The sequence below is a fragment of the Diceros bicornis genome, chromosome 20 (genome assembly GCF_020826845.1).
Source record: "Diceros bicornis minor isolate mBicDic1 chromosome 20, mDicBic1.mat.cur, whole genome shotgun sequence".
NCBI classification, from domain to species: Eukaryota; Metazoa; Chordata; class Mammalia; order Perissodactyla; family Rhinocerotidae; genus Diceros; species Diceros bicornis.
The window spans coordinates 6,636,874-6,664,165 of record NC_080759.1 but is presented as its reverse complement, the minus strand read 5'-3'; the positions used below and the strand labels follow the sequence as shown (position 1 = coordinate 6,664,165).

General features: G+C 58.0%; 2 protein-coding genes across 9 annotated transcripts in view; both read left to right on the top strand.

Annotated features, from left to right (window-relative positions):
* BORCS8 (BLOC-1 related complex subunit 8) overlaps positions 1-23,090 on the top strand; it is a 27,024-nt gene extending 3,934 nt beyond the window's left edge. The window contains exons 4-6 of one of the 8 annotated variants that reach the window (XM_058563854.1): positions 2,128-2,238; positions 3,904-3,979; positions 23,052-23,090. In XM_058563854.1, coding sequence (XP_058419837.1) covers positions 2,128-2,238; positions 3,904-3,937 — 145 coding nt within the window. In that variant the 3' untranslated portion in view covers positions 3,938-3,979; positions 23,052-23,090. Of the gene's footprint in view, positions 1-2,127; positions 2,285-3,903; positions 3,980-4,218; positions 5,071-5,812; positions 6,261-6,593; positions 6,647-10,923; positions 10,991-23,051 lie in introns of those variants that run through there. The other 7 variants (XM_058563853.1, XM_058563852.1, XM_058563856.1 and 4 more) reach the window with 7 other exon arrangements.
* Positions 11,095-27,292, top strand: MEF2B (myocyte enhancer factor 2B). The gene is given in 10 exon segments (XM_058563848.1): positions 11,095-11,154; positions 23,052-23,134; positions 23,662-23,865; positions 24,856-24,990; positions 25,767-25,914; positions 26,086-26,219; positions 26,313-26,406; positions 26,546-26,657; positions 26,985-27,042; positions 27,044-27,292. Coding segments are annotated over 9 exon segments (1,107 nt in total). The 5' UTR covers positions 11,095-11,154; positions 23,052-23,080; the 3' UTR covers positions 27,212-27,292.

Here is a 27,292-nt window from a genome sequence, read left to right as displayed (position 1 = left end):
TCCCCATTAAATGCTAACTCCCCTCCCCCCACCCCAGCCCCTGGCACCCCTGTTCTACTTTCTGTGAATCTGCCTCCTCTAGGGACCTCATATAAGTGGGATTGTGCAGTATTTGTGCTTTTGTGTCTGGCTTATTTCACTGAGCATAGTGTCCTCAAGGTTCATCCATGCTGTAGTGTGTGTCAGAATTTCCTTCCCTTTTAAAACTGAATAATATTCCATTGTATAGATGGACCAAGTTGTGTTTATCCATTCATCTGTCGATGGACACTTGGGTTGCTTCTATATTTTAGCTATCGTGAATAAAGCTACTGTGAACATGGGTATACCATTTATTTTTGTTTGTTTAACTTTCTCAAAATCTTCAGATTGTTTTGATTTTTCCCAAGGGAAAGATGTGCCTGCCAGTAAGAAGCAGTAGCTGATCTTCTTTCTATTACTGCAGCTTTGCCAGCCTGGCCTCCTGCCCTTCTATTCGTTCCCCATGACTGTATTTAATGCCCTGGCTGGTCCGTTCACCTCAGGAGTTTGGCGACTTTATTTAGAAGTGCCGATTGCCTCCACCTTGGGCTGTGGGTCGTTATGGTGGAGGCTGGACACTCCCTAGCAATTCTCATCTGTGGCACCATGGGGTTTGCTCGCCTCTTGCTGTGTGGTTGTGTGGGTAAAGGTTCCTAGACAGAAAGTCCCACTGCCGGTGGCACTGAGCTGGGTGTTCTGCCATCAGCAGCCTTGGCCCCTCCACTGGGCCTGGGGGTGACCTGGACACATGGTGTCTTTCTAAGGATGGTGGTCCTAGACACCTTCCTTAGCTGAAGGAAGAGTAGGAAAGAAATAGGAGTGTCTCTCTTTTGGCTGCTGAACAGCCCCTGGACAGCCGCGAGCTCATCAGCAAGGCCCAGGTTCAAGGAAGGACGTGTCCAAGTCTGTACTTTCTCCTGGTTTCTCTAGCTGCACTGTCCAGTGTGGGAGCCCCGGGCCACAGGTGGCTGTTCAGATTTAAAATTTTAATGCCTTAAAATGAAATAAGGTGAAAGATTCAGCTCCTTGGTTTTACTAGCCACAATTCAAGTGCTGAGCAGCCATGTCAGTGGATAAAGAACATCATGTTCCAGAAAGTTCCTCTGGACTGTGCTGGGCTAGGCAGGAGGCCAATGTGCTGTGAGCATTCTCTTTAGGGAGATGTGAATTTCTTTAATGCTAGAAGACCCGTGTTTTCCTTTACAGACATGAAAGAGCCCTTATCTTTTAGTTGTTTGAAACGCCTTACTCAGTGTTAATGGTTGGTGTAGAACTGAAAGATGTTACAGTGATAGGTTGGTTGGGGTAAACTATTCAACAGTGAGCTTATATTGGAGAGCTTGTTTTCGAGGTGGGCCATCAAGCGCCAGAAAAGCTGTCTGCACATGCTGGTGTTGAGATGAGCAAGTTCACAGAGTGGGTGACAGCCAACGTGTCCCCCCCTCCCCCCTTGATCTAATGGCCATTTTCAAGCAGGTCCCTGACTGATAACAAATGGGAGTGATTTTTTTGTCTTTAATAGAAGGACTTTAAAACGACACTTTTATTTTTACTGTAGATGCCATTGCCCGGCGACTCTCTGGCATTAGCCAGGCCCCCAGTCCAGCTGGAAGGGACGTTTGCATTAGCCGGTCTTCAGCATGGCTCCAACACAGGGCTCACGCAGCTTTGCACTAGTGCCCCCAGCTGGCGATGTGTTATCCTGGTGCCATCTAAACTCACCTCCAGAGCGTTTCACAGTCGAGTTAACCAGCTTCTTTCGGGGGCAGGAGTATGTTATCTAAGAGGGAAGCAGGATATGTTTGAGGCCATCTTTGCATGCTGACTGCTCCTTCAAAGCGGTAGATGGTCTAGCAGTGGTGAAGGGAAGGTTTGCGTCTAGCCATCGCGCGCTCTGTTGCATGATGTCATCTAGGTGAAGCAGGGAGGTCTAAACTTGGAGGCCATGGTGAGCACTCAGGGAGCCCCACAGAATCCCTGAGGTGCCTGCTGAGCGCCCGGCCTGTGCAGGGCTCCTGCCGAGCTCTGGTGGTGGGAGACACCTGCGGGCACCAGGAGGGCGGGGGAGGCAGGGTGGCACCGACCAGGTCCATCCTCCCCTTTCAGCGCCGTGAAGAACCTTGTTGACAGCAGCGTCTACTTCCGCAGTGTGGAGGGTCTCCTGAAACAGGCCATCAGCATCCGGGACCACATGAACGCCGCCACCCAGGGCCACAGGTAGCTCCCTGGACCGCCTGCCCCTGCTGCTCTCAGCCTCCTCACTGTAAGGACCTTCGACGCTCAGCCAGGAACTGCTGCTTCTTGCTCCTTCCTTTGTCTCACAGTGTCTGGTGACTTCTCTTGTTCTTTGGCATCTGTGGTGGGAGAGTTGGCCCCCGGGGGTTCAGTCACTCAGCACCCAGGTCCTGAGCTCTGCTCTGTGCCTGGCCCTGGGCTGGGCACTGGGGACACAGCAGTGACCGAAACAGGTGTGTTCATGGTCTCTCAGGGGGACACGCAGCAAGCAGGTAAACATGGAACAGACAGGCATTTCAGACGTGTGAAGGAGGAAGAGGGATGTGGGGCCTCTCTGAGAGGCAGCGGTGGTGTGAGCAGAGGCCTGAACCATGCACGTGCAGACGTTATGACCAGGACGGTGTTCGGGTGGGCAGTGGTGAGGGTTAGGCCCTGGGTCTGGTGAGCTAGGTGTGGTGCAGGAACATCTAGGAGGTGGGTGTGGTTGGGGTGGGGGAGACGGGGTCAGGGAGGTGGGCCTCGCCGGCAGCAGGGAAGGGTGCCTGGAGCTGAAGGAGGCTTTGAGCTGAGGACCAGATGGTCTGAAATGAAAAGCACTTAACAGTCCTTGCACACTGGGGAGAGAGTTTTTGGAGAAGTAACTCTTTGTTTCTGTTTTCATTATAACTTAATAAACGGGTTTGAACACAGGTGCATGTGCTGTAAGCCTAGCTCTACCTTGAGCTGTGTCTGGCTCCTGTGGTTTGGGTTTTGGCATGCCTGTCTCCCACCGGGCATTGAGAAGGGAATAAAAACCTTTGGTGCTGTTTCTGAGATATGAGACACAAGAACTCAAAAACAAACACACCTTGAGGGGCTGGCCCTGTGGCGGAGCGGTTAAGTGCATGTGCTCCGCTGCTGGCTGCCCGGGTTCGGATCCTGGGCGTGCACCGACGCACTGCTTGTCAAGCCATGCTGTGGCGGCATCCCACGTAAAGAGGAAGATGGGCACGGATGTTAGCCCAGGGCCAGTCTTCCTCAGCAAAAAGAGGAGGATTGGCATGGATGTTAGCTCAGGGCCGATCTTCCTCACAAAAACAAAAACAAAAACAAAAAAAACACCTTGAGAATGTGTAGGAATGGATGTGTACCAGTCTTCCCTCTGAGGGTGGCGTGACAAGGTTCATCTGGGTTCATTTGCATTCAGTGACCATCTGGCTCTGGCCACTCTGCCTGGGGTGGTGACAGCATCAGGACCAGAGTTCACTGCGTAAAGCGCCTTGTACAGCGCCCTGCACACAGTAGGGCCTCAAAAAGTTATGGCTATTTACTTTCAACTCACCGTTTCCCAAGTGCTTTCAAACGCCCTGCTTGTGCCTGCTGTTGGGAAAATGCAACATGCTTCTGAAAGATGCTAGTAGCAGCTTGAGGTGCTGCTAATGCCTCCCTTTACAAGCCCTTTAGGTTTGAAGCGCCCAGTGCTGCATGAGTCCCAGCCATGACCTCTGTAGTGGGTGGCTGGTCCCATTTTTCCAGAGGATGCCCTGAAGGCTGAAGCCAGGGGTCTTAGGGGACCAGAAGGTGCCCAAACCCACACTCCAGCCTAGCTGAACAGGCCTCACGGCCTCTGACCTCGGCCTCATGGATGCTGCACATGTTTTGTTCCAGCCCCGAGGAACCGCCCCCACCCTCCTCGACCTGATCCCAGAAGAGACTTGGAGGTGCTTGGGCCCCTCTAACCCAGGTCAGTGCCGAGTGAGGCCGCGAGCCTCCCTGTGCTCCATGCTCTGAACTAACCCACCCTCTCAGCGTTCAAGAAGGACCGGCTTGTCTAACCACTTGGGCTTTCTCGCTGGGCTTGTAGGATGGTTTCATCAGTGGAAGGCTGCAGGGTGGGGGGACTTTGTGCCCTCTGCTGCTCAGGGCAGTTGTCAACCCCATCTCCTTCATGTTCTCTCTCCCATCTTCCTGCCCCTTATCCAGGCCACAGGCCCTGTCCCATCCCAAGGAGCTCCCCAAGACAGAGAGGGGAGCCCACGTTTCCCCTGCCCTGCCACATGCCAGCTGCTTGCTTCACCCACACACATTCTCAGGCAGAGCCCGGCATGACGGTTACCCATCCAGCTCTGGAATCCTCGCTTCACCAATGACCCTGCTGTGTGACCCTGAACAAGTCCCTCCCCCTCTCTGATCTCTGCTTTTCCCTTCTGCCAGAGTGGCTCATCTGGCAGCAGAGATGGTGCTGCTGCATACAGTGATGTGTGTTTCAGCAGTCAGCTACTGCTGCGTGACAAGCTATCCCCAAACTTAATGGTGTATACCATCAGTCATTGCCTGCTCAGGATTCTGTGATTTGGGCTGGGCAGTTCTGCTGGTCTCACCTGGAGGCCACTCATGTGGCACTAGTCAGAGCTCGAAGGGACCGGATAGTCAGAGGTGGCCTCACTCACACATCTGGCCCTTGACCAGTGCTGTTGGCTGTGGGGGTCCAGTTCTCTTCCCTGTGGCCTCTCCAGCAAGCCACCCTGGGCTTCTCCTGGTGGCCGGGCACCCAGTGCATACGTGCTCATCCAGCCTCTGCTTGCTTCACATTTGCATATGTCCCATTGGTCAAGGCCAGTGATGTGCCCAGCCCAGGACGGGATGGGAGAGGACTGCAGGAGGCTGTCAGTCCTGGGAGGTGTGGTTGACCGTGTAAGGAGAGCATGACTCCAAGAAAGGCCTGGAGTATTGTTATTCTGTGCCCGTGCAGGGCAGAACCCTGCAGGTCCAGGGTGCCCAAGAGACTTAGTGAGCCCTGGCTTATGTAGCTCTCTGAGCCCCCTTCCCATGTGCTGTGATGGTGCTCTGTGCTGTGGATGCCCTCTCAGAGGGTCGGGGAGGCGTGGGTGGAGACGGGACCCTCCCACCCCCAGAGCAGCAGCCCCCGAGGCCAAGAGGCACCAGAGTTGACGTGTGTGGTCAGAGAGTGTTTATTGGGCCCCTGCTCTGGGCTGGGCGTAGCTCTGGGCCCAGGGGTGGTGAGGAACTGCAGGCTATGGGACCACCTGGTGGGCATCTGGGAGGGCCTGGAGTGGGAGGAGCTGCCGAGGGTGTCAGCAGCCCACCCTAGTGCCACACACGATGCGGCCCGCCAGCCCTGGGCCTGTCCCGTCTCCCCTACCCCCCATCCCCTCCCCTGCACCCTGGTCGCTCCCACCCTCACGCCTCAAGGACATTACCCTGCTGCCCTCCGCACGCCCTGGGTCAACTGCTGTCCTTCCACTGCTGTGCCCCCTCGGAACAAGATGCTCTGTACCTCCTGATCCCGCTTTTGTCCCTACAGACCCTGCACCCCACCCCTACTCAGAGCCTTCCACCCCTATTTTTCCCCAATGCTGTTCCCCCTGGGGTCGGTGATGACCTTCACAGGGTCAAGTACTGGCCTCCCCCGGCCTCCAATCTCACCTGCCTCTGCGCTCCCAGGGCCCAACACACAGCCCCGTTTTACAGAAGAGGAAACAGCCTCAGAGGCGAGGCAGGTCACCGCCCTTGATGGGAAGTGCCAGGAATCACACTGGGACCCTCTAACCCCCAGGTTTCACCTCTTCCCCCAGCCCCGCCCAGCCTGCCTCAGATGCTGCCGCATCAGGGTGACCCTGCAGCCCTGGGGGTCTCTCAGACTGTGCCCTGACCCTCTCCTCCCAGCCTGACCAAAGCTGGGTCCTTGGAACAACCTTGTGGGACTTGACAGGGACTGAAGATTGAGTGCATGTGGCCGCCGCATTTCTCCTGCTCCTGCCCAGAGACTCCAGACCAGACGTGAATGTCCTGAATGAGGCTTTGCTGCCCGTGGACTCTTACTAGCCCCCATCAGCCATGGACATGGCCACAGCCCTTCAGACCAATAACTGCCACCATGATAATCCCGATCATGCACCCACCATGTGCCCAGCACTGTGCTGGGGGCTTTGCAAAGGTCACCTGTCATCCTCAGACAGCCCTGTGAAGCAGGTGTCACCCCTAAATACAGATTGGGAAAGAGAGGCTCTGAGAGGTGGCGTGACTTGCGCAAGGTCACACAGCTAGAGGAAAGCGGGACCCTGGCCTGGTTTGGTCCCCGCCCTGCCTCTGACATGCTGTGTGACGTGCGCTGTGCCCCTCTGGTCCTCCATTTCTCCATCAGGACAAGGAAGGCTGGATTGGACCTTCTCTGCAGGCTGAGGCAGACGTTCATAGGCCTGGCTGCCTGGCCTGCATTCTGCCCTGAGCAGAAATGCCCAGCCTAGGCTCAGGCCATATGGAGAGGCCACCTCTAACTCCAGGGGTGGATGTGGGACCCTGGCCTGACTGGCCAATCAGAGCCCCTCGTTTCCCAGGTCACAGTGACTGGTTCGAGATGGGCGTGTGACCCAATGAGAGGTCTTCCCTGGGAATTTTGCTGGAAGCATGGGAAAGGTACCATCTTCCCACCAGGGTTGTTGAGCTGGGCGGATGGAAGGGGAAACCTAAGAACATTGCATGGGGCCCTGGATCCAGCTGTACCCTACACCAGAAAATCTCAGATTTTTAGTTTGATGAGTCCCTAAATTACTGTATTTGACAAAATTGGTTTGAGTCCATTTCTGCTGCCTGCAGAAGAGCCCACGCTGATCCCTGCAAATTCCAAGCCTGGGAGATCAGAGTCCACAGTTTGTACACCTCAAAGGCCAGCTGTGTGCCAAGGTGGTGTCCAGCAAAATGTATCAGGAAGGTCAGAATGGAGTTGTTTTGGGTATAGCCATGGTGGGTCCCAGCGCCACTGTTCTGTGGGGATCCCCCAGTTTGGCATTGTGAGGTGGTTGGGGGAGGGGTGGCAAAGGCTAGGGGCATCCTAGGGGTGATGGAGAAGGTCCTGGTGGGGTGTCAGGGCTGTGGAGGGGCCTGAGGGCCTGGGAGAGGGTTCAGGCACACAGGAGATGTCGAGAAAGGACTGCCTTGCACCACCAGGAAACGGGGGTCAGCCCTTTCTCTCTCTGTCTAGGGTGTATAGGGGGCCTCTGTGCCACCATCCTGCCTCCCCACTGTCCCAGCTCAGTTTGTGGGGAGGAAGGAGCCTGAGACCCACCCCATTTGAGGCCCTGACTGGTGTGTGGCCCCCACAGAGTCACTCTCCCTCTCCTCGCTTGCTCTGAAGGCATCTCTCCTTGTCCATCTGTCCGTCTGTCCTTCCACCTGTCCACCATGCAGCCATTTATCCAGCAAACATTGACTGCCGTCTGTGGACGAGGCCTTACCCAGGGGACACCCTGGTGAGCAAGACAGGCCAGCCCTGGTTCCAGGGCTCAGACCCTGGACAGACGGGCGGCTAAGTGAGGTAATTGTATACCACATCCCAGGCTCTGTGAGCTGGGGGTCGGGGGGCAGTGGTGGGGAGCCCCAGACCCCCGTAGGGCTCCCCATCACCAGAAGCCGCTGGAAGAGACCTCAGCCAGTGACTAATAGCCCTCTCAAACAGGTCTAAGCAGAACTCTGGGCTGTCAGGTCCCCCGCGACCCCAGAGTCCGGGGGCTCGTTGGGGCGCTGGTTAATTTGCATCTCATTTGCATGCATGTCTCGGCCTTCCGGCCCAGAGGACGCCGCGCCCTGGCGTGCCGCCAGGGGGCGCAAGAGACAAAGCGTTCGCGGGGCGTTCAGCCTCTGAGCGGTCATCGTCCGCAGGCAGTCCTGGCCGGTCCTGGTGGGCACATTGTGACCCTCCGCCCTTTTTCACCCCGTGCGCCCTGGCTCCCATTTTTCAGAGAGAGAACTAAAAGGCTCCGCGAGGCCAGATTACCCGGCAGGACCTCGCATCTGCCCCCACGTGCTCTTGGACACTCGCCGGACACGTCGCTTCCTCACCTGAGCGAGGACTTGCTCCCAGCAGAGCCCCAGAGACAGGTGGACAGCTGGGAGAGAGGCAGTGACCTCCCCATGCCATGGGACATTGAAGCAGGAGCCTAGCACCGACGAGGGTGGGGGTGGCTTGGAAGGGATCCCAAACTTGCATGAAATGTGGCCCCCAACCACTCCTTCAAATCTGTCGATGGAGTTAAAAGGAGGCCAAGAGGGCAGTGACTGGCCCCGGGTTCGTCTGCAGTGGTCAGGACAGAAATGAGACTTCAGTTGGCTTTTGTCCTTTGCCCCTGATCCAAGTCCTGGTTTTTATTTCAGGCCTGCTCTGCACTCCCAGAGGGTCCTGCCCCTGGGAAGCCCCTTCCTAGCCCTGCCATATCCCCTAGCGAGGCCTTCGGATGCCTCAAGTTTGGCCCTCATGCCTCTCCACCCTCAGGCCCTTTCCAGAGCTCTCTAGTTCTTCAAGAAGCCCATGGAGACACCCCTTTGGTGCTGCCACACACTGGGCCTGGCCCTGAGGAGCACCCCTCAGACATAGACACAGAACTGGACTCGGACATCCTCAACCCCCTGGGTCAGTGCTGGGCTGGAAGGAGGGGTGGGGGTGGAAGAACCCCAAATGGAAGGGGGATAGGGAAGGCTTTTGGAGAAGGGGTCATTGGAGGTGGACCTAGAAACACTCCCCCCTGGAGGAGGGGCTGCTATTGTCACCACTTTTCACATGAGCAAACAGGCTCAGAGGGGTGAAGTGACTGGCCTGAGGTCACACAACAACTGGGAGTCAGAGAGAGGATGGGTACCCAGGGTTCGCTAACCCTGAGGCCCTGCCCACTGGACAACACTGTCCTTGCCATGGAAGGTCCTTTAGCGCCTTCCCCTGCTGCAATGTGGGAGAGGGTCTGGAGGAGGGGGAACTGGGGGTGTGGCTTCTCCACTTCCCCACCCTCCCACCCCTGCCTCTTCCCTCACCTGTCCCACTTCCCGTCTTCCTGGCCCCCTTCCCAGGACCCTCTCTGGCCTTCTCCACCCCTTTCTCCCCCCAAAATTCCCCTCTGCCCTCCAACCTCTTACTCCAGCAACTCAGGGTGTCCCCTCATCTGAGAAGACTCTTGACGGCCCTGATGGGGGCCGGGGGTCCACGCGGGGTGACACAGCTGGTGATGCGGGAGGGTACAGGGGCAAAGGCAAAAAGAAGGGGCCAATATAGGAAACGGTGTGGGTGATAGAAGATGGAATTGACTGGAATGGGAAGGGGGCATGGGAGTGTGAGTGATGGGGTTGTGACATGGGGAGCAGGAACAGGGGAGGGGCCCCAGTGGTGGAAGGGGGCAGCAGGTGGGGTGCATGGGGGGCAGCCACAGCGGGCTCAGCTCAGGCTGGCCCTTCCTGCGGCGCCCTGGCTGCTCCCAGAGCTGCTCCAGCTGCTGCCCTCACGTAACCAGAGCCTGCCTGTTGCATCAGAGGCGGGCGGGCAGCTGCGGGTAAACAGAGCAGCCCTCGGGGGGCCCGGGGCTCCCCAGCCACCTCCATGCTCCCTGAGCCTTGTTCTGCACCTTAGAGCTGAGGCAGAATCCCCCAGCCTGGCCTGGGCTCTGGTGTCCTTGGGACACTGATTGTCTGGTGTTGGGCCCTGAGGGGCAGCAGGGTGGGGGAAGGGAGGACCTCTGATCCCTACCTTCTTATGACACAGTGTGAACCCTAGTTTTTACGTCCAAAGAGAAAGCTGTGCCCAGATCAGGGATCCAAACTGCCCATGTCACAGATGGGTAAATTGAGGCATGGAGAGAGGACCGAGGCTCCTAGGACCCTTGTTCCCTTCCTCAGTGTCCCCCCGACACTGACATCTCCACATGCTCCGCACTGTGTCCAGAGGTCTAGCCATCTCCCATTGTCTTCTGAGAAGGTGGACACCACACAGCCATTGCAACCTGCCTGCTCTCCCCCTTCATCTGCCCCAAATCGACCCCCTCTTCATCTCCAAGCCTCTCCCTGTGCGCCTAGACCAATTGGCTCCTGCCCACTTACTGCTCTGGCTTCATCTCGCTCATCTCCCCCACCAAAGAATGCACTGCACTCTTCCTCTGCACCTTTGCAAGTGCTATTTCCTCTTGGAAAACGCTTCTCCCAGTGGCAAACTCCTATTCATGCTTCAAGGCCCAGTACAAATGCCCCCTCTTTTGGGAAGCCCTCCTCTGGCCCAGTGCTGACTTCACAGGGCTGGGGGGAGTGTGTGGCAGCTCTGCCTCCTCCAGACTGGGGGCTTCCCCAGGATTACCCAATCCAAGGTCATCTTCATCCTGTAGTTTTTTTCACATTGATTCACTCACCACCCCACCTCTGAGCCTGCTCTGGGCCTGGCCCTGTGCTGGGTGGTGCTGGATATAGAGGTCTCAGCTGGGGTCTGGTCCTGGAAGGCACTCCTCCCCTGCTGACCTTTGAAGTGGAGGAGGGCACTCAGCAACCCAGGGGTCTGTCACCCTCCTGTCGAGGCACATGGGGGCACACATCCCACAGGAGGCACAGGTAGGCAAGGCCACACAGGCGACCCCAGAGCCCCTTTCTGCAGTCTCTCCATTTGGGTGAGAGCAAGGGTCAGTGTTGGCTACTAGAAGGGCTTGGTCCCCTCCCGGGGCCATCAGGGTCCGGGGTCAGAGTTAACATTTCACTCAGATTGGAGTAAGTCCAGGGTTGGGGCTAGCAGTGGTTAGAGACAGGGTCCAAATTAGGGTCAGCAGTAAGGTCAGGAGCGCCCAGTGAGGACGGGGGAAGCCTGGCAGGTCTGACCCAGCCCCCTCCGGAGTCCCCCTCCCTCATTATACGGCTTCCCCATCTCAGAGTGTTCCCGCGTCTTGAGTCCTGAGCCCCTAACTCCCCGGGCGGGGCCCCGCCCAAGTGCCGGCACATCACAGCCCACGAGCACGCCTTCTTCGCAAATAAGCTCGCCCCGTCCAATCAGCTCCCGGGGGCGGGGCCGCCCGCTTCGAAGGCACCTGCAACCGCCAGGCATCCGGAGCGCCGTGCTGCCGCCGGTCAGTGCGCGAGCGGCCGCGGGCCCAGGCTGAGCAGGTGCGTGTCGCGTCGGGCCGAAGCTTGCGCGGTGTCCTTTGAACTGCATCTGTGGGGTGGGTTGGGTTGGAGGTCTGAGTGTGCTGCTGTGCGTCGGAGAGTTGTGTGTCCAAGAGGTGTGCGTCCTAGGATTGTGAGTCTGAAAGGTTGTGTCCGGGGGTTTGTGTGTCCAAAGGATGTGTGTACAAGGGGTGTGAGTCTGAGGGGTGTGAGTCTGAGAGGTGTGAGTCTGAGGGGGAGGGTATGTCCAAGGGGTTGTGAGAGGTTGTGTGTTCAAGCGGTGTGTGTCTGAGGGTTTTGATGTCAGTTGGGGAGTTATGTCTCTAAAATTGTGGTGCCATGAGCCCCTGTTATTTGTCTGTAAGCTGTGCGTCTGTGAGCTGTAGTGTCCCCCCTCCCAGGGCACACCCCTTTGCGCATCCTGGAGGCGCCTGTGTACAAGCCCGTCCCTTCCTGCTGTGATGTGCCCTCGTGTGCCACAGCCCCAGACTCGTGTGGCATGACCATCCATGGGTGCCTGTGACTACCATGACCCTCACTGGCCCAATGGAGTCTGCGCCTCACGTAGTGAACGTGGGGTCTCAGCTGGACCCATGAGGTGCCCGTGTGGTTGGGGGCAGGACTGTGAGCGTGGAGCCTCAGAGTGGGAGGCCACAGCTGCCTAGGCCACCCACCTGCCCATGCCTCAGTGTCCCCATCTGGGACATGGGTACAGGAACAATAGTCATAGCCCTCCCCGGTTGTCAGCACATGACAGTCTGGTGGCTGCGCTACTTTCACGGTCATCATCTCCCCCCTCTGCCTCTCTCAGGGTCCAGGGCTGTAGATGCTGGTCAGCGACCGGGGTCCCTGGCCACCCCCAGCCCCCAGCTGCAGACCGGAGAAGTCAGAAATAGCTGAGGCTTCATGCCTGGCCTGGCCGAGAATCCTCTCTGGGGAAGGTCAGGACCTCTGGACCTTTGGCGTTGGGGAGCGAGAACTCTCAGTCTCTTGGAGTGAAGGAAACTAGGTTCAAAAAAGTATTTAGATTTGGAAGGACTGGTATGTGGGGCTTGATTCCAAAGGTCACAGGGGCTTTGGAGGAAGTCAGCCTCACTCCCTCCTGTCCCCGTACCTGCTTCCCACCGCCTGGCTGAGCCGAGGAGCGAATCTTGGCCTCCAGGAAATGGAATTTTGGGACACGTAGGGCTCTGGGGTCTCACCCGCAAGAGTTGGAAGTTGGTTATCTGGTTGGCTATCTCCACTTGAGGAGGAGGAGGCCAGGTGGAGACTCCCAGGCCTCTCAGAGAAAGGATGGGCTCAAGGCTGCCCCTCCGCCCCGAGAGAAGAAAAACCAGGACTGAGGGGCCCCAGCTTCCTCTCTCCCCTCTCTGTGTGACCTCAGACAGATCACTGCCCCTCTCTGAGCTCCATGGCCGCCCCTGTGACCTGACCAAGTTGAGCTCAATCTTACTTCCCATGTCCAACTCATGATTTATTTCATTAAATCATTACCCAACCAGGCAGACATCTGGAAAATGAAAATTAAGACGAGAAAGGGAATTAAAATCATTTGTCAGCCCAACTCAGATGCAATGAATATAGACATATTGGGGGTCTGTCCTTCCAGAAGATCTGAGGCACATATGTACCTGGAGACAGATGTCATTTTTTGGAGAGGATTCGTCGGATGCCTGGGATCCCATTGGGGGTGAGAGAGCTCACCCCGGCCCTGGCCCGTGCATCCCAGTGGGGTGCACAGAGATTGGGTCCTGGGTCTCAGCCCCCTAAAGGACCTCCCTGGGCCTGCATCTTGGGGGCTTGTGAGGCTGCCCCGTCGCCCCCAGGCTCAGGAGTGAACCCCAACAGTGCCCAGGCCCACTTCCCAGATTGGGTGGAGGCAGCGAGTTTGGGGCACAGCAGGGTGACCCTGGGGACGAGCCCAAGATTGAGTGGGGCTCTGGGAGTCTCGCTGTGTGGCCCTAGGAAGAAGTCCACTTCCTCCTGTGTAAAACGGGGCAGCTGTCTCCGCTTCACTGGGCTGTCTGTGGGTCAGGCAGGTCCCGTGTGTAATGAGGTGGCGTGGGCCCGGGCAGACGGTAGGCATTCAGTGATAGGAGGTGCCATCCGAACTGTGACGGAGCGGGGGTACCTCTGAGCCCATCCAGGCCCACACCCACCCCACTCTCTGCTAGGGGCCAAGGAGGCCTCAGGCCTGTCAGCTTCCCTGTTCTGATCTCCTCCGGGTCCAGGTTCACCCGAGGTCGAGGTGGGGCCCTCGGAAGGGAGCAGTCGAGGCAGGTTAGTGTAAGGAGTCACTGTTGTGAGCACAGGCCGCCCCTGTCCCCTTTCCACACCCACAGACCCTAACATTTCCCACCGCACACTGTCCTGGCCTCCTGCTCCAACAGGACTTCTCGCGGCAGCCACGGGGTCTTTTAAAAATCCTGAATCAGACCACAGCCCTCCTCTGCTCATACAGCCTGCTGTGGCTCCTCATTGCTCTACAGTTTCCCCCCTTACCCTGATCCTCAAGGCCCCTTTTGGCCTCCCTGCCCTCCTCTGTCTGCACCTGCCCCTCACTCACCCCGCCCCAGCCACACCAGCCACCCCTGCACTTGGAACCCGCCCAGCACATTCTCACCTCAGGGCCTTTGCACCTGCCATTCCTTCCACCAGGCAGTCTCTCCTCCACATCACTACATGGCTGTGTCCTCTCATCCTTGAGGCCCCCCTTTTCAGAAAGGCCCTTCTGGCCCCTTTGTCCAAAGCAGCTCCCTCCCCTGCCACCCCTCACTGCTCTGCCTGTTGAATTTCTTCCTCAAAGGCCTCTGTTCCTGACACAGTTATGTGTCTGTTGTCGTCTCCCTCACCAGACTGGGCAATGGAGGAAGCCAGGCTGGGTCTGTCCACTCCCTGCCCTGTGTCCCTGGCACCTGGTGAGCTCCCAGACATTTCTAGGGGAACAGAGTGGGGACCAGGGATGCCCCAAGGCCCCATCTTAGGGTCCCCACTGGCTGCGTCTTGGGTCTGTTGGGCTGTAGGCTGAGTCCCTTCTGCCCAGCGCTGACAGATGTGCTAATTTCCCAAGCAGGGAGGCCCGGGCCTCTGGGGATGAATTTCTGGGGCCCCACAGGGAGATCTTTCTCTGGAACAAAGAGAGGGAAAACTTGGGCTGTCCCTGCAGCTGTCACTGCGACTCAGGGGACTCACTGGGGGACTTGAGGGGTTATGAATGTAGAGTCTCTCTTGGCTCCGAGGTCAGGGTCCCAAGCCCCCTGGGGAGGTGGGATGGGGCAGCCGGCCTCTGTATGCAGTGGCTGTGACAGAGAAACTGGCCTTCTTAGTAGGTGAGCGTGTTCCAGGCTGGGCCTGTGGTGGACAGTGAGGGCGACCTTGTCCTGCATGCCCTCGGGACATGGTTTCCTTCCGAGGTGGGCAGTGGACCCTTGGAGGGTCAGCTCCTTGGCCTGAGAGGAGCAGGAGCACCATCTGGTTGGCTGTTGTGCTGTTGGCTGTTTAGAGCAGGAGTCTCAAACTGGTGGCCCGTGGGCTGGATGGGGCCTTGAATTTGTTTTGTAGGCCACCGGGTGTTTAAAAGACAACTGAACCAGTTGCAGACATTTCTTTCATTTGTTGGGCAGTTGTTTTGCTCATTCCTTCAAGGAAGGGTGCTGGGGGCCTGCTGTGTACCGGGTGCTGGGGACGCTCCGTCCCTGCCCTCGCAGAGCAGACATCCTGGTGGGATGACAGGATCGACAAAGAAAGTAACAAAGAAGCACAAAAAATATCCAGAAGGCTAAGTGCTGCAGGGAGAGAGACATCTCACCTGGGGAAATTGGTGCCTCCAGAAAGAGGGATTTCTGCCCATCGGCCTTGAAGAACAGGTAGCAGCTCCTCAGACCCAGGCGAGCCTAAGAAGGGCATTCCAGGAGGGGCATAGCCTGGGCAAAGGCCTGGCGATAGGGAAGTGGCTGATCTCTCTGGGGGGCTGGTGTGTCAGGTGCCTGGAAAGGGGCAGAAGTTGGGCTGGGAATTTGCTGGTAGATTAGGCCTTTCTAGAAAGGAGAAACAGGTGGGTGGGAGCCTGGGGAGCTTGCAGGGGCCTCTTGTATAAACGAGAAAACTGAGGCTCAGAGCACATCAGGCACTGAGTGTGTGATGGAGCCAGGATTTGAACCCTGGGCCCACATACCTCTTAGCACATGGCCACTTTGGTCCCTCCCAGGAGCAGGCCTGGGGAGGGGTCTGTGGAGGTGGGTCTGAGGGTTCCCCCCTGGGCCTCAGTTTCCCCGTGGGTGCCAGAGGGACCTAGGGACAAAGGGACCCCAAGGGGCCCTCCCCAACTGGAACATTCTGGGTTTCCAGGATTCAGAGCCACAAGTGGGTGACACACCTCACTCTCAGACCCCCACAGCCCCCAGGAACACCCCGCAAATCCCTACGACCCCCTGCACCACATAGCCTATGGCCCCGGTGCAGCGTCCATACATGTGACCTCCCCAGATGCTCGCACCCCATACCCCACCCTCAGACCCCCGAGCTCCCAGCCCACATCTCTTCCCTGGGGCATGCTGGCCTCCCGGCCTCAGGAAGCCAGAGGGTGGGTGATACCCTGCAGGGATGAGGGCCCTACCTGTGTCCTCTGTGTAATGGGGGACCAGCATGGACTTGGGGAGTATGCATGTGTCGGGGGCTCGATGTGTATCTAGGAGTCTGTGTGTACTTGGGGAGTCTGTGCAAGGGATCTGAATGTGTTTGGGGGATATGTGTGTTTGGAGAACTGGGGGTTTAGGGGCTCTGCATGTACCGTGGACTATATGTGTTTTGGGGACTTCGTATGCAAGGATCCACATGTGTTTGGGGGTGATGCATATGTCTGGGGATCTGTGTGTGTTTTGGGCATCTGTGGACTTTGAGGGGCTCTGCCTGTGTTTGAGGGTCTCAGTGTGTGGGGAATCTCCCTGCCCCCATCTATCCATATGAGGAATGGGCCTTCTCCCTGTCCCTCTGCCCCCAGCACCCCTGTCTGGGTCTGCCTGGGGCCTTCACTCTGAGCTGGGTGCCCCCTGGGGCTGAGGAGGGGTCACCCCAAGGCCTTCTGGGAGGGGCCAGGGCCTAGTGACCATGAAAGTTGCCTGCACAGGGGCAGGAGGGAGATAGCATCTACAGAGCACCTCCTGCGAAGCCCCCCAACTTGGGGAGGTGCCCCTGACTCCCCATCTTCTGGGGCAGGGAATTGAGGCTCAGAGAAGTTTGGCCATGCAGGAGTCACTGCCAGAGCCCACCGTCTCTCCAGGGCAGATGTGGGGCTCCAGGGGCTGCAGCAGGCTGAGCCAGACCCTAGGTCACCCACAGTGCCCCTCCGCCTGGGACTCCATCCCCGGAGGACCCCAGGAGAGGAGGCGGGCCCAGGGCCCCGGCTGGGGGGGAGGGTCGCCAGCAGCTGGGGTCAGAGCGCTGGAGCCCTCAAGAGGGGCGGGGGGGGGGGTCCCGGCTTTCCAAGGGGCTCTTCCTGTCGCCTGTAATGAGGTACTTGGGGAGCAGGTGATGAAACCACCGCCTGGGTTGCGTGAGGCGGGGCTGCCGGCCTGATTCGCTGCAGCCGCCCAGGAGCAGCGCCCCCTCCCCGCTTCGCCGCGTCCCGTGGGCCCTCACCTCCCCCCGCCACCCACCTGCCTCTCACTTCTCCTTTCCTCCCCTCCTCTCCCGGCCTGGGTCCCCCGCCAGGCTGTGGCATCTGGGCTCGGGTCTGGCAGAGTGACTGCCACTCGTCCCCCCATCTCTGCCCCGCTGGGAGGCGAGAAGGGGAACCCGACTCGTTCCTGATCTTTTCTCTCAAACCCTCACTGAAAAGCCTTTGAGTCAGGATTCCGTGACCCGTCTTATGGGGGAGGAAGTAAGGGCTTGATGTCGCCCAACATGTCACTGTGAGTGTTGCTGTGGTCTTGCAAGATGGCACACTGACTCAGCATCCCTAGTTCCAAGGCCTGGCCCTCTTCCCTCTGGTTTCTGGGAGGCCAGAAGAAAGGTTGACAGACCCCTCCTGCCCCATTCTCCTCTCCGGCTGGTGGGAGAAGGATTCTCACTCCTATTTACTGGTGAGAAAATCGAGTCCTCCCACAGGGAGAGGCCAGTAGTGAAGGGTCAGTGGAGGGGGCAAGATTCCTTCCAGCCCCCTATCTCCATTGCCAGGGGGCTAAGAGGCCTCAGCAAGCCAGGGAAGTGACAGTATGGCCTGAAGGACCCCAGGAATGTGTGTTGTTTGACTTAGTGACCACAAGTAGAGAGTTTATGATGCTCCAGGCACTCATGAAATCTTCCTTTGTCCCCCCCGCACTGGGCTCAGGCCTGGGACCCCAGGCTCCTCCCTGATCCCAGGTATGTCCCCCAGTGTATCCTGTCCCTTTGGTCACCAAACAATCCATCCACTTCTGCTCACCTGCAGCCCCCATCCTGGTTCAGGCCCCATGTCTCCTGCCTGGACACCTGCCCCAGCCTCTCCCTGTCACCTCACTCCTGCCTAGACAGACGCTGCTCCCCCACGGCAGCCATGAGCAGCAGGGAGCTTTTAAAAAAAAAAGTCTCTTGGTTGTGATGGATCACATAGAGAAAAATGCACCAATCGCTGGAGAGGGCTAATGAGTGTGCACAAACTGAACACACCTGTGTGCCCAGACCCTGGGCCAGGGAGCAGAACACCCAGCCGCCACGACTCCCACTGTCCTGTCATGGTACCTGCTCGGGGTGGCCACTGGCTCATGTCCATCACCTTAGGTGAGTTTTGCCTATTATGGAACTTCGTGTAAATGGAACCACACGGCGGGTCCCCCTGTGGAGTCAGCATTCTTGAATTGGTGCATGGTCTGGGAGATTTCACCTGTGTGGTTGCATGGAGCTGGAATGCGTCCTTTTTCTGTGCTTTGTAATAGTCCATCATAGAATCTACCAGAAAGTATTTACTGATTCTCCTATTGAGGGCATTTGGGTCATTTCCAGTTTGGGGCTATGATGAATGAAGCTGCTGAGAACGTTCATGTCTGTGTCCTTTGGTAAAACATGGACCCATTTCTCTTGGGTAAGTACTGAGGAGACGAATCACTGGGTCATAGCGTGGACGCATGTTCATCTTTGGTAGATGTCAGACAGTTTTCCAGAGTGGCTGTACCTCCTCCCACCAGCAACGCATCTGAGTGCAAGGAGGTTTTTAAAACTAAAATCATCTTCTGACCCTCCCTAACCCCAGACTCTCCATGGCTCCCCATTGCCCTCAGAGTAAAGCCCACACCCTTCACTGTGGCCCACAAGGACCTGTGTGATCCGACCCCCACCGTCCTCCCACCACCATCCCCTCCCCGCTCCCCCTTGCCACACTGTCCAGCCACACACACTTCTTTGATTTTTTCAAAATGCCGAACTCCTGATCACCAGCAACACCCTTCCTCTAGATCTTTTCACCACTGACTCTTCCCTTCCTTGACTGTCTCCCTCATTCAGGTCTCAGCTCAAATGTTACCTCTTCAGAGAGGTCTTCCTTGAAATCCCGGCCTAACATTGTCCATTCTGTGGTCAATATTTCTCTTTTTGGACCTGGGTTCTGACACACAAGAGTTTCATAAAAATGACTTGGGCAGCTCCCATCGTTTCAAAGCTCTGAGTTAGTTTAAATAGCACTGGGCTTCTGTGTCCGTAGAGGGGTTGATAAAACAGCCGTAAAACCCTCTGGGCCCGTTGTCTTCTTCACGGCAGGTCACTTTTCTAACCTGTGGTCAGTGGTCTACTCAGCTTCTGACTTCTTCTGAGGTCAGTTCATCTCAGTAGTTGGCACACGGTTGATACTTAATAAATGCTAAGTGTGAGGGTGCGGAGAAAGGGGTGGGAGTTGCTGGACTCCTGGCTTCAAATGTCCACCTTCCCTGCCATCTGCCCAGGCCCCCATCCAGCCCCTCCGTTGGGGCCCACTACTGGTTTCCTCCTCTGAGATGCCCTCTTGGATTTCTCCTGATTATGCTTCCTGCTCCATTCCCCAGTCGATGGGCCCATCTCTCTGCTGGGCAGATGCCACAAGCTCTCTGCTTTCCGGCTGGACATTGGGTGGGCGGGAGATGTGTGCACAGAAGAGGCCTCCCCAAACCTCAGCCTCCCCCACGCCGGCCTCCCCCCTCATGCCTGGCACACTCAGAATGTGCCGCCACCTCCCCCCAGCAGTTCCGATCACGCCAACATCTGGAGAACGGGCCACCGGGTCTGTCTGCGGCTCGGGGTGCGGATTTGCATGTGAGTACAAATATATATGCACACCCTGGGCTTCCGCCTCCGCGTTCCTTGGCTGGCCCTTCACACCTGGGCCCGAGACAGGTCAACGCTGAGTGGTTGGATTTGCATGCGCGTGTATTTCTGGGTAGGGAGTCAGCTGGGGGAGTCTGGGAGGAAGTTGTTGAGGGAAGCTGGGGAGTTCAGACGTGTCTCTCTGGACCTGCTCCATTCACCACATCTCCCCAGCCACCCCTGTGTCTGGTCCTGAGTGGCTTCCAGTCTGGGGAGACAGAGCTGGATATACACACCCCCAGACCCATGGTGTCAGAACTGGAGGGGAAGAAGGGGGGTTGTGGATGTCCAACGGGGCTGTGGGAGGGCTTCCTGGAGGAATGGATTTTTTGAGCTGGGTTTTGAAGTGTGAAAAGGAGTTGGCCAGGTGAAGAAGGGGCAAAAGGGCTTTCCAGATGAAGACATTTGGTTGAAGGTAGAGAAAGGTGGGCAGGGGCTGATTGGGGCAGGGTCTCGAATGCCAGGCTGGAGACTGGAAATTTCTCCTGAGGGCAGTGGGGAGCCGTGGAGAGTGTGTGAGCAGGAAGCGGCATGATCAGAGCTGTGTTGGATAGACCCTTCAAGAGCCAGAGCAGGGGATGACTTTGGTTCTTGGGTGAGGATCCGGGGTTCCAGGGTCATCAAGGGTTAGAAGAGTCAAACCCCAATGTGAGCCCATCTACACCTGTCAGGCCTGGCCCCAGAGATGGCAGAGGATCCAATGGCTTCTGGAGGACCCACGGAGCCCTGGAGTCCAGTGACGTAAAAGTGCATGACGCAGGCCTAGCAGAGAGGGGGCCTCACTCCCAGGCTCTTCCCAGATGGACGCAGCCCTGGCCTCCCCTCCAGTCTCCTGCCATCTCTACCCCGGCCCCCAACAGTCCTGCTCCCCATGGCAGCCATGGCCAAGTTTTTAAATGATAAATCAAACCCCTGCTCAAAACCCTCCCTTGGCTCTCCGTCGCTCTTAGACCAAAACCCACAGCCCCTGCCTTGGCAGCCTCTCCCCCTGGCCTCCTCACTCCAGCCGTGTTGCTATGTCTCGTCCCTCCTCAGGGCCTTTGCACCTGCTAGTCCTTCTGCCTGGAACTCACTTCCTGTCTCAGCTCTTGGGTCTCAGTTCAAAGAGACCCCTCTGACCTTCTGGGTCTCGGGGTTCCCCCACTATGTGAACCCTGCCCTAGCCGGGATGTCCTTGTCTAAAATGGGGACAGATTGAGAAGGGGCCAGAGTCGGATCTTCCAGGCCCAGAGACTCATGTCCTGTCCAAGTCCCATGTTCCCATGGGACCCCAGGCGTGGGGGACATTTCCAGAGTCATCTTGGCACCAAGACCTCTGGGCCAGTGCCCCACTCCTGTCCCCAGGGACCCGACAGGGAACAGCCGTGGGAACGTGCCCGATTCCGGCCGGGGATTAAAATTAGCCCCGGAGGTTAAATTTAGCAAGTCAAGCTGGAGCTGGGGGGCCAGGGCAGGGGCTCCTGTCGGCCTGGGCTCTGCATAGTTGTGACCACTGAGAGACCCAGCCCAGAGAGGGTGGAGGGAGCACCTGGAGTCACACAGTGGGCTGCATATGATGGCCGGGGCATCTCACACTCCTGGGCCCTGGGACTCTGGAATGAAGGGGGTCCCGCCCAGACCCCTCGGGGTGGGGTCTGGGAAGCAGGTATGGCTCCTCCTGGAGACTGACCCACATCTCCCTGCACTTGCTGAGAGCTCATTCCCAGGCCTTGGGCCGGGTGCTCTGCACTTCATACCCAGCCATTCACAGAACAGCAAACTGAGGCCCAGGGCGAGGCGTCCCGCTCCGACAACCGCCCAGAGGGTCAGGGCTGGCTGGGACCCGAGCGCAGGCCCACTTGACCCTGGGAAGGCCTGTGACAGGGCCTCAGTCACCTGTGACACGGGAGGGACTGGGAGGTCAAGTGTGGTCATAGAGTGGATGGGAGTCTCGGGGCCCCAGGTGGCCGTTTGTGCAGTGGGGCGGATGCTGCAGGACAGGCAGCAAGAGGCCTTCACTCCGAGGAGCCCCGCATGGGGGTGCTGGGGAAGGCCCAGACCCCAACATGCCACATGTCTCGGGGACATGCCGCCCTCCCTGAGCTGCCCATTCTTACCCTTGGGGACCCCACCAGGGAGATCCAAGATCCCCGTGAGGAGCGTCCGGGATTTCCCCCAAGTTGCCCTGGGGCCAAACCCGGGTCTGAGGGCTCCAAGCCTGAGGTCTTTCCAGGGAAGTGGGACGGGGGGCAGTTTCTGTTATTCTTTTCCAAAAAATGGTTTCAAACAGAAATAATCTGTGATCACTGAGGGGGGAAAGTTAGAAAACTGAGATAATCAAAAAGAAAAAAAGACACCAGGGGCCACACAGTGTATGATCTCATTTATATAAAACGTCCAGAACAGGCAAATCCATAGAGACGGAAAGCAGATTAGTGATTGTCAGGGGCTGGGGGAGGAGGGTGGGGAGTGACTGCTCATGGGGACGGGGGTCTCCTTTTGGGGTGATGGGATTGTTCTGGGACTAGATAGAAGGGATGGTTGCACAACATCGTGAATGTACTAAATGCCACTGAATTGTACACTTCAGAATGGTAAATTTTATGTTATGTGTGAATCGCATCCCAATGTTTTAAAAAAGGGAAAAAACTCACCCATAAATTTCCACCCCACGGTGGCTCCCATCTTGAGCATTTCCTTCTAGTCTTTTTTCCACTCTCAATGCAGTTTTTTCATGTCTGTTTTCTTGTAAGCACAGCCCTCAATCTTGCTCTTCGGGGGCGTGTGGGGTTGAATGAGTTGAAAGGCGTCTGATGTGTGCAGCAGGCTCGCTGTCGGCGGCTCAGGGTTACTGAGCGCTGCTGGGTGCAGGCACAGGATGTCTCTCCAACCTTGCCTGTGGAGAGCTGTTAGGCTGCAGACAATATTCATATCAGCAGCGCGTAGGTGGCACCTGCTGTGTGCAGGGGAGACATGAATGCCTCACGAAGGTTAGCTTATCTTATCTCCTGACAACATTGGGCAAGGGGCGGCCCGGTGGTGTAGCCGTTAAGTTTTCGTGCTCCGCTTCGGTGGCCCGGGTTTGCCAGTTTGGATCCTGGGCGCGGACCTATGCACCGCTCATCAAGCCACGCTGAGGCGGCGTCCCACACAGAGCAACTAGAAGGATGTACAGCTATGACATACAACTATCTACCGGGGCTTTGGGGAGAAAAAAGGAAAAAAGGAGGAAGATTGGCAACAGATGTCAGCTCAGCGCCAGTCTTCCTCAAAAAAAAAAAGCAGACATTGGGCATTGTACAACACTATTATCCCCACTGCACAGACAGGGAGTTCAGAGGGTTCAGGCTCCCCTGAGGTCCCACAGTAATCAGGTTTTTTTGTGTTAGAGCCTGGGAAGGGGCATCTGTACCTGGCTCTTTTGCTCTTGGTCCAAATGTGTTCATTAAGCATCTACAGCAACCTGGGCTGGTCAAGGGGGAGGCCTGCCTTGATTCCCCCATCATCTCCCGCTCAGTGCCTGGCAGGGGCAGGCGGAGGACAGAAGGGAGGCTGGGGTGCCTGACCCCGCTCTCCACCCACCTGCTCTGTCCTCTTCTCCTTCCCACCAGACCAAAGTTGCTCCACCCAGCCTGGGACGATGGGGAGGAAAAAAATCCAGATCTCACGCATTCTGGACCAAAGGAATCGGCAGGTGAGTTCCCTGGATGGGACAATGGTTGAAGGAAAGGTTTTCCTGGTAGGGGACCGGCCTGGGCAAAGGCCTGACCATTTTTGGGAACTACAAGGGAATGAGGAGCATTGATGTGATGTCAGGAGTTTGAGATGTAGCAGTTACTCATTTTCATGAAGATTTATTCATTTATCTTCCCTAATGCCAGGAGCTTCCAGTCATAGGGGAGATGGAACTGGACACAAACACACCCAACTCAGAGGGCTGGACCAGAGGGAGGCACAGGGCTGGGGAAGCTCAGAGAGGGAGTGTGGGCTCTGCCTGGGAGGCCAAAGAAAACTTCCCAAAGGAGAGGACATTTGGGCTGGGTTTTGAAGCATTGATAGGAGTTTGCCAGGTTGAGCCGTGAGAGGGAGCAGTACAGCCAGAAAGAACAGCGCATGCAAAGGCACAGAATCTTGCTCAGGGAACATTTAGGCCCCTCCACCTCCCCAATGCCACCCCAAATCCTTGTCTTCTCCCACCCCGCCTGTGGGTCCTGTGTCCAGGTGACATTTACCAAGCGGAAGTTCGGGCTGATGAAGAAAGCCTACGAGCTGAGCGTGCTCTGCGACTGTGAGATCGCTCTCATCATCTTCAATAGCGCCAACCGCCTCTTCCAGTACGCCAGCACGGACATGGACCGTGTGCTCCTGAAGTACACGGAGTACAGTGAGCCCCACGAGAGCCGCACCAACACCGACATCCTCGAGGTACCCCTGGGGCCCTCCGCCCCGGCCCTGGGAAGCCCAGCACGCTCTGCTCGCTCAGAACCTAGGGATCTTGGTTTGCACAAAAGATGAGTGTTGCAATCTGGCTTTGCTGCTGGTAAAAGCAGGTAATAATTCAGGGGCTGCGCCTGGACAGTAGAAATAGAAAACATCAACCATTGTGCATCGAGGGCTGAAGAGAGCCTCGACGTGTGCTGCTCACACACTTCATCTCATTTAATCCTGTCACCCGTTTGCTGAGGACAGAAACAGAGAAGAGGAGGCACCATGAAGCAGGCTGACCTCTCTGAGGTCTGGGAGTGTGTTTGTTGGAGCTGCCCCCACACTCGCTGGTGCAGCGGCCACACCCACCCCAGGATGGGCGAGATCACTGGCCCTTTACCCGGGAATCTTCACCTGGGACAAAATGCTAAAGCCACAGGGCTGGAGACAGCACGGAGCTAGGACTGTGCCTGGGGACCCCCAATATTTCAGGAGGGTGGGGAGAAGCTGGCAGAGGAGAGGCAGGGGTCCAGAAGTGTGCAGGTCACTGGTCCCAGGGGGAAAGAAGCTCAGGAAAGCCTATAAACTTGTCCCCAGGCACTCAGTCTGCTGACATTTATTAAGCACCGAGTGCGCGCCTGGCTCTGAGGCTGCTTGTTGGGGCAGAATGAAGGTACCCAAGTCATATTCAGGAGGAGCATTAGGACAGCGCGAGTAGGCCTGGGGGATCTCAGGCCCCCACTGTGTGACCTGGGTGGGTCTTTGGCCCTCAGGTCCCAGGGCAGGACAGTCCATCCCTTGCACACACTTGGAACTTACTAGATGGTAACTCATTGGGGTTTTTGGTCAATGGGTTTTGGCTGGAGCAGGCTGTGCCTGCATTCTGCCCCCGCCACAGAGCTGGGTCTCTTCCCTCTCCCATAAAACCAGGTTCCCTGGCTGGGGTAGGGAGGGAGGGAGGGTCCATTCTGTTGTCTCCCCTCCCTACAGACACTGAAGCGGAGGGGTGTGGGCCTCGATGGACCAGAGCTGGAGCCAGATGAGGGGCCTGAGGGGCCAGGAGAGAAGCTGCGGAGGCTGGCAGGTGACGGGGGTGACCCAGCCTTGCCCCGGCCCCGGCTCTATGTAAGTGACTCCTGCCCTGCCATGAATGGGGGTGGCCCTCCCCCCACCTCCTAGGCCCCCGTGGTCAAGGCTGAGACTGAGAGAAGGACCTTTGGCCAGGAAGCCTAGAGTTGGGGCAGGTCTCTGCCTGGGTGGGCAGGGAAGGCTTCCTGGAGGAGTAGGCATTGTAGCTAAGGCTTTGAAGGATGAATAAGAGTACAACAGGCAGACAATTCCTTTCTTCTTTATTTATTTATTTTTTGTGAGGAAGATCAGTCCTGTGCTAACATCCGCCAATCCTCCTCTTTTTTTGCTGAGGAATACTGGCCCTGGGCTAACATCCATGCCCATCTTCCTCCACTTTATATGGGATGCCGCCACAGCATGGCTTGCCAAGCAGTGTGTTGGTGCGCGCCCAGGATCCGAACCGGTGAACCCCGGGCTGCCGCAGTGGAACAGGCGCACTTAATCGCTTGCACCACCAGCCCGGGCTCTATTCTTTATTTCTTTATCAAACACCCTGGGAAGCCCCCTTAGTGCCAACCCCATGCTGGGTAAGAAGCCTCCTTAGTGCCAACCCCATGCTGGGTAAGAAGCCTCAGCTCTGGATGTGGTGCCAAGGAGCCACAGAGCCAGACACAGGCTCCCCCAGCCATGTGGGGTTAGGCCACAGGGAGGAGTAGTGAGGGCTTCCAGAAGGTGGAGGCTGGCCTCTGAACTCATGGCGATTATCTGTCTTGACCTTGATGCCCTCATTTCCACATTCTTCCAACCAATCCCATCCTCTCTGCCCTCAGCCAGCAGTCCCCACTATGCCCAGCCCGGACATGGTATATGGGGCCCTGCCCCCACCAGGCTGCGACCCCAGTGGGCTTGGAGAGGCCCTGTCTGCCCAGAGCCGCCCATCCCCCTTCCGACCGGCAGCCCCCAAAGCGGGGCCCCCAGGTGAGCATGAGGCAAAGGCCCTGGGGGAGGAGGGATAGGGGTCCCGGGGGGCGGGGGGTGGCAGGGGGGATCTTGGCTCCGGCACTGCTTGGCAGTGTGCATCACCTCTGGTGCTCAGACTTCAGATGACATGGCCGCCGGCCCTCTCTCTGGGGGTGTCCTGCTCCCCAGGCCTGGCACACCCTCTATTCTCACCGAGCCACCTCGCCAGCAAGACACCACCTCCTCTGTACCTGGCAGCGGACGGGCGGAGGCCAGACCTGCCTGGTGGCCTGGCTGGGGCCCGAGGGGGACTGAGCACCTCGGTGAGTGAGGGGAAGGTGTGGCAGGGCTGATGGGGGCTGGCAGGGTAGCCTGGGTGCGGGCCTCAGATTCCCCTTCACGCTGTCGCCCTACAGAGAGGCCTCTATGGTAGCCTGCAGAGTCCATGCTCGGCCGCAGCTCCAGGACCTCCACTGGGAAGCTTCCCCTTCCTCCCTGCAGGTCCCCCAGGTATGCACTCCCCACTGGCCCTGCAGCAGGAGGCATCCATCCACACACCTGCCTGCTGGGGGGGTCCACACTCCCCCACCCACCAGAACTGAAAACTGGCTGGTGGGGTGGGCCTCAGCTTACTCCTCCTGCCCGCCAGAATATGCCCTGGGAGACCCTCCTCCACCACCCAGCTTGCTGCAGCCCCCCACCCTGGCCCCCTGGCAGCCCTCGAGGGGTGATGGGCCCCCGGCCGCCCCCGCCCAGCCTAGGTAAGTGCCCTGACTGCCCCCCCCCCGCCACCGTGTTCCCCCACCCCCGCCCCAGTCCGAGTCTACCTTGGGGCCCCTTCAAGTCTTCCAAAGCCCCTAGCCACTGCTGACCCCTGGTGGCCACTCTTGGTTCTGCACTCAGCCCCTCGCGACTGTTCCCGGTGGGGATGGGCGGCTATTTTGGAGGCCCCAAGAGGGACCGCCACCCACTCCTTTCCCAAGGTCCTCCTGCCGAGCCTCTGCCCAGGCCGGGCCACCTCCCTGGCTTCCCTCCCTCCCACGCTGAGCTCACGGCCCCCTTCTTTCTCTTTCTCTCTCCCCCTGCAGTGGGGGCCGCAGCCTGGGCGAGGAGGGCCCCCCCACCCGCGGCGCCTCCCCGCCGACCCCCCCCAGTCAGCATCAAGTCCGAGCGCCTCTCGCCCGCCCCCGGGGGTCCCGGCGACTTTCCCAAGGCCTTCCCCTACCCCTTGCTCCTGGCCCGGCCCCTGGCAGAGCCCTTACGGCCTGGGCCCCCCCTGCGCCGGATGCCCACTGCCGACAGCTGGCCCCGGTAGTGGACCTGGGGGTGCACCGGCCCTGCCCCCCCCAACGCCGGGTGGGGCGAGGGCATTTGGGGTCCCAACCTCGCTCCCCGC